This window comes from Perca flavescens, chromosome 16, assembly GCF_004354835.1.
Source record: "Perca flavescens isolate YP-PL-M2 chromosome 16, PFLA_1.0, whole genome shotgun sequence".
Taxonomy (NCBI): Eukaryota; Metazoa; Chordata; class Actinopteri; order Perciformes; family Percidae; genus Perca; species Perca flavescens.
In genome coordinates this window covers 8,831,223-8,846,923 of record NC_041346.1, presented here as the reverse complement: position 1 = coordinate 8,846,923, position 15,701 = coordinate 8,831,223, and the positions used below count along the sequence as shown (strand labels likewise).

Genomic DNA, 15,701 nt, shown 5'->3' with positions numbered 1-15,701 from the left:
TATAAAAGTTTCCAACTTCAAAATAAAAGCAAGACAACGTGCTAGTTTTTGTGCAGTTATCTTTATTGAAAAATTAAACACACTTTCTGTATAAATAGCATGTCATTGTACAACACTGCTCGTTAAAATGTGCAGGAAGCAGGCAAAGACGGCTGGAGTGACAGGGTAACAAAAGCAAAAGGAGGCCGCTAAAGAAAGCATGGCAGGCAGGGTGGAAAATAAGCACTAACAAAATCAAATTGTGCAGCTAATAAAGCAGGAGGCACACTCAGTGAAACATTATCAATAGAGAGAAAACAGGTGGTGTTGGTTGCTCTGTGAGTCTGACCTTAGCAAGGAAGCAGTGGTTCAGGGGTGGGGGGGGGTAATAACCGTCGCACTTTGCTACAGCACGAGAAACGAGTCAATGTCTGAGCTGTCGTGTCTCATGTCAGAGCCAAGACCAGCACCTCGCTCGGCGTGTGATTAATGAGACTGTCAGTGGCCTCCATCGCTTCCCTCCATCATCCCTCCCTCCTGCACGGCCCTTTAATATCAGCTCAAAGAGAAGGCCCGGGCCGCTATCCACACAGTGTCTGCAAGATGGGGTCATTATGGAGTTAACTCACAAAAAAAAAAAGTTTCTTCTGTGACAAGGAGGGATAATTCTGCCGTTAAAATTGGCTTTTTAAATGTCTAAATAAATGCATAAAGTTTATGTAACAATGGCTGTTTCTTTTCCTGTGGAACTTTATTCATCAACTTTCACATTTGACTTTCTCTTGAGACATGTTTGCATTTATCTACATTTCCCCTGAGCAGGCTAGGGAGGGGTTCAGTGTCTGGCTCAGTAGAACTTTGGCATCAATGGACACATGTAGCTGATTGGACCAGTGACTCTCACTGGAAAATGTTTATCTCAGTTAAAGTGATTCTACAAAATAACATTTGCAACTGTAATTTGTCCACTTTTCATATACTGGAAATCGGCTTTGTTTGAGGATTTATAAAGGCTCTATGTCAAACCTTAATACTTTTTGTTACTATCTAAAATGCGTCCCTAGCACTGAGAAAACTGGTCCAAAATGTACTGAGTTTGGAAAATAAATCATAATTCTCTCAATTTTAGACTTTATTTAGGCAAAGTTCTTGTGTAGACAACATTTAACATTTGGTATGTTTGACTTCTTTTGTTAAAGGACAAGATTATATATTTATTGTTTTTTTGGTCAAAAAAGCCAAAACCAAGTATTGTGTGTGAATAAAAGCCTGATATATCTTACTCATCTGTGCGATTGAACTTTTTTGTCCAAAACTATGAGAAACCCATCAATGAGCTCACACTGTTGCACTGGGTGACATCTTCCTTAAACACACACTGTAGTGTATCTTGACTCAATCCCACACACACCGTCCAGCTGCCGTTAACACCATAGACTGTATAATATTAATGGACAATGCATCCGGTTCGGCGAAGTGCTGCAAATGCGGAAGTGCCTTAAAGCTGCATTCTATCTGAATTCCAGCAGGGGGCGACACGTGTGGTTGCAAAAGGTCGGTTTCTGTAGAAAGCGACCCACTTCTCACTTGATTTATTACCTCAGTAAACATTTTCATATTGAGTTTAGGGTCTCAATCGCTAGTTTTAAGTATTCTGCAACACAGAATGATATTCATTTTTTGAATTATGGTTTTGATTTTAAAATCGGCAATAAAGCAGGGGGTGTTTTAGGGCGTGGCTATGATGTGATTGCCAGTGAAAGTGTGTAACGTAACGTAGAGTGTAAGCAGCTCCTCCCTCAATCTTCCCTCTCGTCTAAAAAAAAAACCAATGGGTGACGTCACACATGCTCTGTCCAGTAATAGTATACAGTCTATGGTTAATACTCACTAGAGCCCCAAATGGGTTTTACTCTGCAGCAGAAGATAGTACCCAACAAATGCACGATTTAGGTAAGGTTTGATTAAAAACTACAGTGCCCAGCTGTTTTCGGAATTTACTGAGGCTTTTCTTAAAAAATCTAAATGTATGCCTATATACTATATTTTTGTGATTTATTTATTTTCTTCAGTAGGAGGCAATTGGTTTAGAGCCAGAAACGGCAGAGAAGTCAAAGTATTGAGAGACAGAGTAGCACGTTGTTGGTTTTAGTCTTTCTTGACTATAATAAACTTTTTGTAGAAAAATATCTTTAAATTCCTAGTAAGGTAGTAAGCATTCTTTTGGTATCGGTACCGAAGGTTATTATATCAGTACGAGTATTGAACATTTTCAAATGATATGTTGCCCTGATGGTGGCAATACATTTTTTTTATTAATCCAAAGGGTTTTATTTGTCAGAAGTGGGATAATTCCTTCAACCCATAGAAGAAAACTCTATTCTTCGGTTTGTTTAAAACACCCTTAAAAGTCAAATCTATGCACAATCCAATTTAGAGATGTGGTACGTGGTTTTCACTGGACAGATTTAACAATTTCATTATTTTCCATCAAAAGGTTAGCCACCTCAGTGTTTGACATAGGCATAAAAAAAAATGTCTCCTCCTTTCCTCCTGCCTTGTCTCCTTTCCTATCTCTGAAAGGGTCATGTGTGATGTTTAAATGCTCAACTCAGGAAACCTAAGCCTTCATCTGTGTGGCTGTGACTCCTTCCAGATTAGATTGTTTAACGGAAAGTAATTCCACAGAGAGGACACACTTCGGCTCTCATCGGTCTCAATTTCTATCGGTCTTCTTATCTAGCTCATTCTATCTCACACACATACGCACTCATGTACACACACATGCTGATGCATCCTGAATTTTAAGATTGTTTGTGGCTGTTGTGCGTTTTCCCCCCAGATATTGTTTTATTACGTCCTGAATATTGCATACAGTTAACATTTCTCCAAATCAATTTTAACGGATGCACTCAATCGCCTCAGTAATCTTAGAGGCAGAAACTCTTTGTAGACGGTATATAAATGAGAGCCTTTCTACATTTCCCTCAGATATAAACTGACGCGTTTGAGTTTAATATGGAACTTTTCGTCAAGCCATGTTAAGCATAGTTTACAGGTCCAGGTTGGCCTTTCCTCGTCACACATCAGATTAACGTATCGTGATTCATTTCCGCAGTTGAATCAAGTCACTAGTTTAATGTTGAGTTTCATGTTTGTTTTTTGAACTCCTCCTTCTGTGAGGCAGAGGTAATTTAAACATTCACTAAACTTAAATTAATATGGATACAATAGGTTTATATTTCCTGATCCTGTGCCCAAAACACATTTGAAATTAACTGTATGCCGGTTGGAAAAGATAGTTTTCTGACAACAAAATTTGATTTCTGCAAAATGTGTAAAGACTTGGTGCGCCCCGGTAGCTGTCGTCTCCCCGCTTTCCTGTCGATCTTGAGCTGTTCTGGTAAATAAAGGCCAAGTAATAATCTTAAAAAAAGTGTGAAGTCAGTGTTGAATTGGACATAACCCAGTAATATTAATTTGCCTGTTACAATGTTTAGAAAAACCCTTTACACAGGTTTGAAGATTTATTAGGGATGAACCAAAACTGTTTGTTCTCTTACTTGTCACTTGTAAAGTGAGCAATGGAACAATAGCACAATTTACTTTTGACAGATTGATTGTGAAAAAACTATCTACAGTTTTTGCCTGTTAAGAAATTCTAGATTATTTAATAAAATATATCTTGGGATCATGATTTGGCATTACAGGTACAGGATGTGGGTATGGGCTTCAAAAAAACCTACTTAACATTAGTTTTTTATTCATTAAAGGATAACATTTTGAAGATATATGGTATATGTATAAAGAAAGCATGAATGAGTTGTTCTCTCTCTTAGTTGTCACCAGAATGATTGAGGAGTATTTGATAGAGCGCGCGTGTGTTTGTCTCATACAGCAGCTTAATGACATTTACATTTGTCTTTAAATGCCATCTACTTGTTTTGAGCATCTATTTTTTTCTCTGTTTTCATCCATTAACTTCAGACAGACACACAACACACATCCGAGCACAGATCACAGGGTTCATTATTCCAGTTACTTCATATTTCTACCTGCAGCCTAATATGAGTCTCTGGAGTGACACGTGGAGGATGTTTGCTGTACATCCTCTCCACGCTTGCACTCTTCCTGAGAGGAAGCAAATCGTCCCAACAGCAATTACGTCTCATTTGTTACTTTTGTCACTCTCTCGTTCTCTCAATCTCTTCCTCTCTCGCTCCATCTCTCACTTCACCTGATTGCTTATCTCCTAATTGCTTTTCTATAAGTGGATCAAATGTGTGCGTGCGTGCACGGGTTCCACGTGTGAACATGTGTCTCAAATCTTCGGCAGTGTTGTCCTCTAAATGTCTCATTACTCCCCTCTTGGGCTTAAGTGCTGCACTGAGCATGGCTTCGGCAAGCCCCCCCAAGGTGGAAATAATTAAAACTATGAAATTACAAAATATAAATCAATTGTTATTCAGAGTAGCAGGAGAAAAGCAGAGCGTTCTGAGGGAAAAGCTGAGGGATTTGATCCCCTCTGAGAGTACCTCCACACTAAACTGGACAAAAACACAACCACAAAAAAAATCCGATCATCTCGTGTTTCAGTGTGTACTAGGAAACTTGGCTACAGTGCAGATGTTGTCAGAAATGTGTTGTTTACTGATGGGAATATTAAAAAAAAAAAAAAAACATGTTGTTTTCACATCATTTTAAAAGAAGCTGGTTAAGTGTGGACATAGTCTCAACCAATACAGATACACACGGAGAAGTGGAAAGGAAACGGGAAATGGTGCCCAAATGAAGACGTCCGTTATACACACACGTCTTTTGATCAAACAAATATGAGCAGGTAAAGTGTCATTTTGTTAGCCTGAGATGATTTTATCCAATTCTGTGAAATGGGATAGTTAAACGCAGACAGGCCGGTAGCATCGCTGTAAAATGTGTTGAATCCCTTATCACCAGGACAGCCTGAAATATCGTCATCATCTACTTTGAAATATATGACTATATCTAGATGATGCAACAGAGGTGAGGGGTTTTCATTATTCATATAAGAGTATCTTTATGTGTACAGTATATATGCATCTGTATCTACATTTGTTCATTTTTTCACTTACAAATCCAAGCTTGTAAAGTCGAGCCCGGATCAGTCTTAGATGTGCAGTTGTCTCTCAAGTGAAAAGCAAAAACTAAATAAAATCAACTGACCGTGAGACATGGGAGTGCTACGAGAAGTTCCAGCGGGGTTTCAAATGGTTTCAAATCCACAAGTTTTAACACGGAGAGGACAAAGGAAAGGTATACGTTTCACTACTATTCCATTTTAGTGCATAATGTCTCACAGTGGGAAGGTAACACGTTGAGGAGAATCCTGAACAAATTCCATGGCGGAAGTAATACCTTGAAGAAGTAAATTTGAGTTTCATGTATCCAGACTCAAGGGTGGGTTTCGTTTTTTTTTTTAGAAGGGCTCAGAAATCAGTTGGTTGTTCGTTTAAGTCCATCCAAAAGAGTTGTGCCATTTGAAACAATAGACGCTAGAATTTCCTCTTCTCATGTCGTCTTCGAACTCTTCTTCTCTCGTTGCTGCCCTCGTCACTGTCCTCACTCCGCTCAGCTATAGAGCAACGTTGAAATCGGTGACCAGGAAGTCCACGTGGTCCCTCTCTTTGGTCTTGAAGGCCTCAGCGATGAGGCGTGCGGCGTCCCTGTGCTCGCGGCCCCTCATGGAAACCCCGTTTACCTCCAGGATCACCTGTCCCACCTTCAGCTGGCCGCAGTTATGAGCTGAACCACCCCTCTGAGAGGGAGAGAGACAGAGAGACAGAGACAAGAGTAAGAACCGATAAAAAGCACAATAGTCTGTTGTTTAGCGACACGTACGAGTGATTTAAGAGAACTTGTTGGGTTCATCAATTTTCTCAAATTTTAAAAACTAAAGTCTGCCTTTCTCAGAGATGTGAAAATAATCATTGGACTTAAAGGCGCTATTCAGAAAGTTGAATGGGACTGCCTTCACACCGTTCCAACTCGTCAAATACCGGCGTCAAGGCATTCAGCACGCACATGGCAATGACATGCACCGACGTGCACTGGCATGCACTGGCATGCACTGGCATGCACGCGTGACCGTACTAGCAACCAAAAAAAAGAACAGAGAAGCTGAGATTACAACACAAACAGAGGTAGTGTGACATCATTCTTTGCTCAGGACGCCATTGCTCCAATATATCTTTACAGAGCAAATAGTTGTTTACTGCTATATTATAGTACTTAATATTGAGTACAGCCCCTTAAATCCCCTTTAGTTTATGGGTGCTCTCACACCTGTACTTTTCATTTGGCCCGGACATAATTGCCTCTTAGTTGGACTGTGGTTTGTGTTCCCACTGACTTATTACAAACAAACCAAGAGCTGTAAACATGAGGTAACTCAATGACTGACAGTTTTGGTGACATAATCCTACATTATCAGTACTCCATGGACCACAGGGGGAAAAAGTCTGAGTCATGATGCACTATCCTGTCCGATGTCACAAACAATGTGCAAAGAAATAACTGATTATGAGTAAAGACTGCAACTGAACCTCATATATCATTAATAGGGACAAACATACAGAAACAGGACAACACAATACAGATTTTGTGCTGTCATAATATGGGATAGTTTCTGTTTTGCTCTTTTCACTCACTTTTTTTGGGGAACTGCCAAAGAACACAAATGGCGTTTCTCCATTACATGGTACCTGCTCTACTCTACTTTTTTGTTTTTTCCATTATGAAAAGAAGTACCTGGTACTAGCTAACAGGTAGTTTTTTTTTAGTATCACCTGCGTCGAGGTTCCAAGCGAGCTGAGGCGATACCAAAAGTTGGCGTGAAAACCTGCAGACTACTAATTGGTCGGAGAGAATCGTCACTAATCACTGCATCATCATTGCTAGCGACAGAGGGGGAGTGTCCTGAGAAGGGTCCAGCTTTCAGACAATAAGGTACAACTTCATCTTGCCAGTGATGGCGGCAACGACAGGTAAGCTACTGATAATAGTTATTTAGCCCGTTATTGCTTGTTTAAAATCAATACTACTATCTACAGCTATTGATATCAGGTTGATGATAGCTTATAGTTAACAGGGTGGGTTTTGCAGCTCAAATGCAAAATGTTACGCGGCAAAAGTAAAAACTCTGGGCATTTCCGGGGAGTGTCCTAAGATTTCTTTTTATTGGGTAGACGTGGTAACAGAGATCAGATCAATAATCCGCTCAGAGATTGATTTTAATTTCAGTGTTATGTATTTGGGAAACGTGCCAAATAGGCTGAACAAGCAGGGCCGATGTTTATTACAAATACCACTAACAGGTAGTGAAAGTGCAATAACCAAGAAATGGCTGATTAAAGAGTCTAACAATCCCTCAATGGATAGAAATAGTTTAGGAAATGTATATTATGGAATGCTTGACTTTTTCCTAAGAAAATTTAAAATGATGGAAGAACTGGAAATCTTATTTGAATCTGAAGTGATTTATTTACTATAGATGTATTTTGTTTGGAGAACTTTGTTTATTTCTTTCTGTACTAAGACCAACAGAATGGACTTTAGCTTACGAATGGGTGGAAGACCCCTCCCTCAAAAATACTGTCTTTGCATCAATCAAAGTCATGAATCATAAGGACCTCTATGATTTCAAAGGACAATCAACATAAAGGACGTTGATACTGCAATGTAACCCGGCTTCTTTTCATTTCCTGGTTTACACAATGTCAAGCATTCACCATACCTATGATGATACTGTCTGTTGTCTCTTGGTCTATTTGTAAAAAAAAAAAATAAAAAAAAAAAAGGAAAGGAGTGTGTGATCAACAACAAAAAATGCTTTCTCCTGATCAGCAACACTCCCCTCTTGGAGTTACATTCTTACACATATATTTGATCAGAAACATGTTGTTATTGACACACAGGACACTCACAGGATATTCACAAAATATACAAGGCCTCAGGTCTCTCTTTTTTTGACTATGTCTCAGCTCCTTGGCAGTGAAATCAGAAGACTCCCAGAAGAGCCAGCAGATCTAACAAGTCCCATAAGTATCAGTAAAACTTTGGATTGCCATCAAATTCAGTGTCGGAATTGCTGAACAGAGGTGGTTAGCTTCTGTGTGAAGTAAGCATCTAAGGCCTCTCTCTGCTCCGGAGAACTCACTCCACACCAGGAGATCCTCATACTACTTGATGCCATTTTTGCTTCTCCGAAGCAAACCTGAATAAAAAGTCCTATGTGTTCACCGTATGTGCTTCTCCTCAGCGGTCACATGCCCAGAGGACAGATAGAAGTGATGAAGTCATGGCTGCACTTCTTTCCCTCTGTCCGGTCTGAAGTGGAAACCACTAGCAGCCTCCACATTTATAATCACCAGACCACTTTTTCTCTAAATTACTTTCATCATACATTCAATTTGGATGTCCCTGCTATGGATGACTTACATCCATTAGCAGCATTAAGTGCCAATGCATGAAGTAGTGTGTTCTTTAAGTTGCAACATGTGCAGAAATGGCCTATGCATGCCTTTTATGACAGTGTCATTGCAGCTTAATTGGCCAAGGATCTGGATGAGCTGACTGACTGAGTGTGGCTTCTTGTTGATGGCTTGTGATTGGTTGTGCTACTCCTGAACCGATCCCTTTCTCTTCAGCCTACTTCTAAAACACACCAGCAACAAAAGAAGCCATCATATTTCCAGGATAAAAAGGATGTTGGTCGTTTTAGCTATTTCCCAGTCGACTTTCTCCTCAACCTAACCCAAAACAGCTGATCAACCCACTGTAAACTGCCTACCCAGCACCAAACAGCAGACGGACAAAGTTAGCAATTAGCTGGTAAGGAAAGTAAAAACATTTAGCAGCTAAAAAAGCTGCTGATGTTTTTGCAGTAGTTGGCGATGACCAAACCAGAGCTTAAAGGAGACTAAATATTACCCCACTCCAAACCAATGGTAATGTTGCCTTGTGTCTACTGGATGTATTTTTGCCAACATGGTAGCAATAGCAACTTTATGAAGAAAAAAAAATATCAGAGCAGTGTTTCTGCCACCAAGTAGTCATCAAAATACACTAATGTTGCTTTCACAGGAAGAAAAACTAGAAGGGCACTTGGAGAGTGCACCTCCACCCCTCGCAATGTTAATGAAAGTGAAAAATAATTTGTGTATCTACCCCGTGATTAAAATGAATGGGTTCTTCCTTGGCCCATGCTACACCCTTCCACAAAGTTTTATAAAAATCAGGTCAGTAGTTTTTCGCTGCTGACAAACAAACAATTTCCTTTGGAGGAGGTGATAAATCCGAGGTTCCACATTCTTGTGCGCTTAAAGCGCACCACGTAAGACACATGCATTTCTTTTTGTCAGTTCCATGTTCTCCTCCTCCGTCAGCTGACCTCGTTACTTTGACAACTTCGATGGTTGAAAATACCAGCAGTGTCTTTCACATCCAGACTGGATCATCACCTCTTTTATTTACTGAGCGTTCAACAATTACCCTGAGCTAGTGGAGCGGTCGGTCAACATGATCGGAAGATGGCAGTGATAACAGCTTGTCGCATCAGAAGGGGTGATGGGTACTGATAACGGCCGGCCGGCCGGCAGCAGCTTCCTCATCTGCACTTCATCCTCAGCAGCAGCCATGATTGAGGTGACTTGAGGCGAGAGCCCTTGTGCCCAGAGAGATAGGAAACACAGAAGCCAGAGGTTTAATGTATCACGACTCCACCGACTTACTTCCAGTACGGCAGACAAACCATATTGTACAGGACACTGGCTTTGTTGTGATCTGCCCCCCCCCCCCGGATACAACTGATGCCCATCGGAAAGCCAGAAAACAGAAACAAGATATTGTTTTTTTTCCCTTTAGAACGAATATATCATTGTGATGCTTGGTCCTGACTGGGGGAAGTACTGAAGTTGTGTGCCTTGCTCAAGGGCCTAGGAACATTGAGTTAGCGTTCCCCAGTTGACGGAGCAAAGTTTTCACAGACCACTTTTCTACCTTGAAACCGGAAGGAGCAGAAAGTTTTCCTCCATTTTCTGCACCAAGTGACCTGAGGGTACCATGTTATTAATGTCTCTAAATAACTGTAAAGCTATACCGTGTTATTGTTCAGGGAAGCAGCAGTGGCGTCACGTAGCTTGTGGCTTTTTTCCCCGCTTGTGGTCGATAGGGTTTGCTCCTCAGCAAACCAAAGTTTGGATGAGATCTATGCAACTCCAAAGATGTGTAGCTGTAATTTGAGACCCAGCAATCATTTAAACCTTATTAAAATTCCAATCTGCTTATCTGAATGGTTTGAATGAACTACAAATCTGTTAAAAATGATCTTGGGAAATTAATTCTAACCTTGTATCTGGCCTCTTCACTGGACGTCCTCGTGCCACGAAGCACCAATTTCCTCTGCTATTATTACCATTGCAAACGGCTGCCTTGTTATTTTTATTAGTCATTAAATCGAGTGTCTGTGAGGCTTAGAGGAATTGGTTATAGGTTGAACCATTTAGTGGCTGCATCTCAAGTGTGTTTATGTCACAGACAATCCTGGGCTGAAGTGAGTGAGGTTTCCGACGGGCAGAATAATCTGGAAAACAAATGGATGTACACACAGCCGCGGTGCTGACCTTCTAATTGATTACTATTTATATTTCAACAGTTTCATGGCTTAATTGTTTATTCAAAAATGTGCGAGAATCTTGAGCTGGTTATCTCTTTAATTGAGGTATTCTCCTGAAAAGCTGAGCTTCAAAAGGCTAACTGCTACTATCTTACGTCGTTATGCTGTCCATACCACATGGTAAAAACAAATCCACTCACGAGAAAACAGGCGCAATAATACCACAGATGCTTTCATCAAATGTTTTCCATCTTATCTATACTTTTGCGATTGTCCTCTTTGTTAAATGGCTTGTGCTTTGTCATCTCGGATTGACTGGACTGTAGCAAAGAAGCAGCTCTGATGTAAAATTAGGCAGTCTGTCTTTGTCGCTTCAGGAGACAAAAACACAAACTGATACACCAGATTAAAAAAAAAAGGAAGATAACTCAAAATCACATCGTCCTGCATTTGTATCTTGACAACTGAACTTGGAACAACTGCAGTTTAGGAATAAAAACACATCTATTTACTTGGTCCCAATGCAACCCTTCCACAATGACTTTCCCCACCACCTACAGTACACAAAACACCCAAATACTGCATCCATCAACAACACCAGACCTCCACTTCCTCATCGGTACAAATACTCCTCATTCTTCCTGTCCTTATTAACACGGCTCTCACTTCTTTTGCACCCTCTCACACTTGCAGCCCCTTCTTCCAGTGCGCTCTTTGATTTTGAATGTGCTGATTTACAATCCTTTTATCCCTCCCGTCGCAATCAGCAGCCCTTTTGTATTTCAATCAACACCTCTGTGGAGTGGGAGGCTGAGAGACAGCTTTGAACGGGGTGGGGACTGTAGTCTGTAGCTGCTTGCTGTTCTGATCTTTAAATTGTAACTCCCTGGCTCCTCTGTGATTAGAAAATCATTAGTGCTACAGATAGCCCTGAGCTAATGCAAGGCTTTGTTGACTTGTAAATTACCATGGCAGACAGATATATGCGCATCCAGTCACAGTAATGGCTTTCCTCTGAGATGACTAACCTTTCAACATTTGGATTTCACTCTGCATAACCAGATCTAAATTTCCAGTATTTTTCAATACAGACATGCAAATGTAAAATCTCTATTCAGTCTCATCATAAACTAAACATTAACATTTCTAAATCGAGCCTCATCATTTGCGTGTACATAAAATGTGCTGTATAATCTCCCATAGGTGTTGCTGTTGATTCTGCCTTCATTCCTAAACATAGCAAATGCCTCATACTGAAAAGTAATTGCAGTGAAATGCCAGATCCTCAAAGGCCATTCATGTTGCATTCATCTCTGTGAGAGCCCCAACGAGGACAAAATCAGCAGGAATCTCAGTGGGAGTTCAGCTGTAGTGTGAATCCATAAGGACATCAAATCCCACCTGGAAGGTGGACGCGTGGTACCAAAGAAGGCATTCATAATATAATAAACACAGCCAACAACACCAGGGGGATATTCACTAAAATGGAGCTGACTGCATGTTAATAAGGAAACTGGGTTAAAGGGAAACTTTGCAGATTTTCAGCCAGCTTTGTATCATTACAATATGTGTGGTATATGCAATGAACAATGTTAAACTTCCCTAGATGTTGCCAGCACCCAGAGCCCCCACTCATTTCTCACCTCTACGGCTGTTGTACGAACTACAGATCGCATTTTTGATGACATGATGCTGTAATCGGACATACGCCATATGGAGGAGGAAGAGGCTGCCACAGCCAAGAGTCAAACGCAGCCAACTGGTGAGGATAGCTGCGCAGGGCTTACTGCTGGTGCCGCTGCGGCTGATGTGCAATGACGGAAACAGAACAGAAGTGGAGTCGCTGTGCTGCAGACAATTTTACAGAGGCTGAAAATAAACTGGAAAAAAGTAGTAAGTACCATAAGTGCAATAGCAACAGTGTTTTCTTACAAACACGGCAACGTTACAGTTGAAGTAGCCTTGGAAGGCAATGAGCCCAGTGCATTCTGGTTGTTGTAGGTTATACTACCTTTTGAGGAAAAGGGAATGTCACAGCTCCTTTTCTCGGTTTTCTCTGGTCATGTGGCACCAATTTAAAAAAAAAAAAAAAACATTTCTACTGCATAGACAGCCCAGTCTTATGAAATTACCATATTACCAGCAGTGAAATACTTCTTTGAGTAGAGGTCAGCCTAGTGGGGGTATTACTTTAAAAATAATTTTGCTTTCGTCCTTACTCACCTGTATTGTGACAATTCGTGGCAGCGGCTGGCGAGTGTTGGCTCCACCTTCAATGGCAATACCCAGAGTGCTGGCACTCTTTGCAACCCTCACTAGTGTAGAGGTGGGCTCCAACAGCCCCGGCTGAAGTAAGGGGGAGAGAGGAGCACAAGTTATCATATCAGAAAAACATTAGTTAGGCATATTTATAAAGTTGAATATATTCGTAACATAACACAACCTCCATGTCTGCTTCCCCTTTGGGACACTATGCATCCATATATTTTTCTGCCTTTGTTTATCCCAGGAAGAGTTTTGTTTTCTCTGAGTACACATGCTCATAGATTTACACATTCATTAAGACCATGACTCTATTACTATGTACATATTCAATCCTGGTGACATATTCACAAATGAGCAATCATGTTTAACAGCTTCACAAGTCAGAGGACAAAAGAAATAACCACTTTTTTTAACAAGGCATCTATGTAATTGTTTTCTATTATTTAGTCACTTCTCATAAAGCTTCTCTAGCACTGGCTTCTATAACCTATGGGGCATAGTTTCAGTTACACTTTACCTGAAGGTATCTACATAAGAGTGACATGACACGGTCATGAACGTGTCGTAAACATTATAAACAAGTCAAACGTTTATGACACAACACTTCTTTTAGTAAGTGTCATTCGGTTTTTGTCATGACAAGTTATGGTTAGGCTTACGATTTGGGTTCATGTGCCATGACTGTGTCATGACAGTGTCATGTGCTCATAACAGTGTTGTGTCACTCTTATGTAGATACCTTCAAGTAAAGTGTTACCGGAGTTTCTTTTCTCTGTACGTTATTCTGAAACATGTTCCTGGGATTGTATGTCCATATTGTAAGATAAATATCAATGGTTGCCAAGTGGTTAAGACACATACCATAGAACAGTACTAGTTCACTTCTGCCGGGGGACCTTATTGTTGCATGTCATACCCCCCTCCCTCTGAGCCCTGGGTTTTCGGTCAGTAACAAATAAAGCAAAATGGCTTCCTTCTACATCCAGCAGACCAACCTTAAAAAATAATGTTCACTTACAGGTAAACTGCATTCTCAATTTTGTTTTGAGGGAAACACATTTTCTCCTGGATGATGATTGTTTCCACACGTTCTCGTACCAGCAACAGGCGCGTTGAAACAGTCGCAGTTTTAATCACGTGGTTAAAAACAACGTTTGACTTTTGGATTCACACAGGACATGAAGAGGGGTCTCCTGGGTGTCCTGTGTTTGTTTGACCCATCTATCCATGGCGACCTCCTCCGTATGGGGACTTTGATTAGAAACATAATACGTCAAAAACAAATGTTATCCGGAAAAGAAAATTTGTTTCCCTCGAAACATAATTGAGAATTCACTTTAGTTGTATGGGAATGTAATGTTTATGGTACAGGGCTGAGCAGATACAGAAAAATATTAGCATTTAATTGGAGATGTGTTGCTGATTATTTTGTTAGCATTTAATAACAACACATCCCTAAACTACTGCAGGCCTCATGGAAGCCTCATGTCACGTGCGCTGTAGCTGTTGAATGCTAACAAAATGCCCTTTGTTAACATAAGTTTTTCTATTACTTTCCAGCACAATAGTAGACCACTTTTCTTTGAATATGGACAGAAAATCTCAGAAACATTTTTTTAAGCTTTTCAGAAAAGGCCAATAAATGAAACCCCTTTATGAGAAACACACTCAACTTTCTTTATATAACACACATCAAGTTAGTTCATTCACCTTCACTTCAGCCTTCTATACATCAACATATGTGGCTGGCAATATATTTTCTTCAGTGACTGGACCGCATTTACATACTTGCTCACTACTGCCCACAATTCTGCCCTAGCTAACCAGCTGTGTATTGACTGACATAAGGATAAGTAGACAATAACAAGGCCTAAAGAAGTATCTTCTTTGAGTTAATTTAGGGATGTTTTTTTATGAGCACATCGTTTTTCTTTGCAGCACACTCAAGAAAGTAAATGCTTGGCTCCTTCGCAAAAAAAAATGCAGCTTTGTGTGATACAAAGTCGATTCGGCCTTCACATTTTCTGCGTAATTATTCTAATCTAAAAACAGACACTTAATCGAACAGCCCTCTCATCATAAATAATTGGGCTACTCCCATCCTTACTTGTTATTTCTCCCATCAATCAATAAGAACCAGAGAGCGCTTTGAGAGTTTGTTAACGCTACACTGCAGTGAGCGATGAAAGAAATGATGGATTAAGTGAATGAATGATATGCATGAGAACTGAACAAATGAGGGAAACAAAGGAAACAAAGTCTGTGTGAGCAAACAAAGGGAGGAGAGAAGAGATCACGGTTAGATTGGAGAACAGATTCGGGAGGAGGATTAGCAATAAAGCAAAACCATTTATCAACTCTTGTTTGTTTTTCAGCTGACGCACACACGTTTCTACTTCTATACTTGTGTGGACCCAAAGTAACATAATAATTGATACTCTACTCCACAGCTCTGTCCCGTAAAACTAATAACCTTAAAACCTCAAAAAATGCCTATTTTTTGAACGTTTATTTCTTAGTTTTATTAAAAAAATAACAAAATTTTTTTTTAACACATTCAGACTTATATATACCCTCCACCTCCCCCCACCCACCTACATCAGAGGGTATTCAACTTAAGCTATGTTAAAATAAAATGTCTTTAATTTCCAAAATGTCCTCACTTTCTTAAATTAGCCTTACTTTCCAAAAATGTCCTTAATTTCCAAAAAGGTCTTCAATTTCCAAAACAGCTGTCACTTTCAAATGTTCTCACTTAACAAAAATGTCCCCACTTCCTTGAAATGTCCTTACTTTATAAAATGTC

The 15,701-nt window shown here is 40.2% G+C and overlaps 1 protein-coding gene across 3 annotated transcripts in view; it reads right to left on the bottom strand.

The window, feature by feature from the left end:
- Nucleotides 1–1,794: 1,794 nt before the first annotated feature.
- whrna (whirlin a) overlaps nt 1,795–15,701 on the bottom strand; it is a 207,836-nt gene continuing 193,929 nt past the window's right edge. Inside the window, exons 11-12 of one of the 3 annotated variants that reach the window (XM_028601736.1) lie at nt 12,854–12,976; nt 1,795–5,773 (exon numbers count right to left, since the gene is read on the bottom strand). In XM_028601736.1, the coding sequence (XP_028457537.1) occupies nt 5,591–5,773; nt 12,854–12,976 (306 nt within the window). In that variant the 3' untranslated portion in view covers nt 1,795–5,590. Of the gene's footprint in view, nt 5,774–9,597; nt 9,680–12,853; nt 12,977–15,701 lie in introns of those variants that run through there. The other 2 variants (XM_028601737.1, XR_003694607.1) reach the window with 2 other exon arrangements.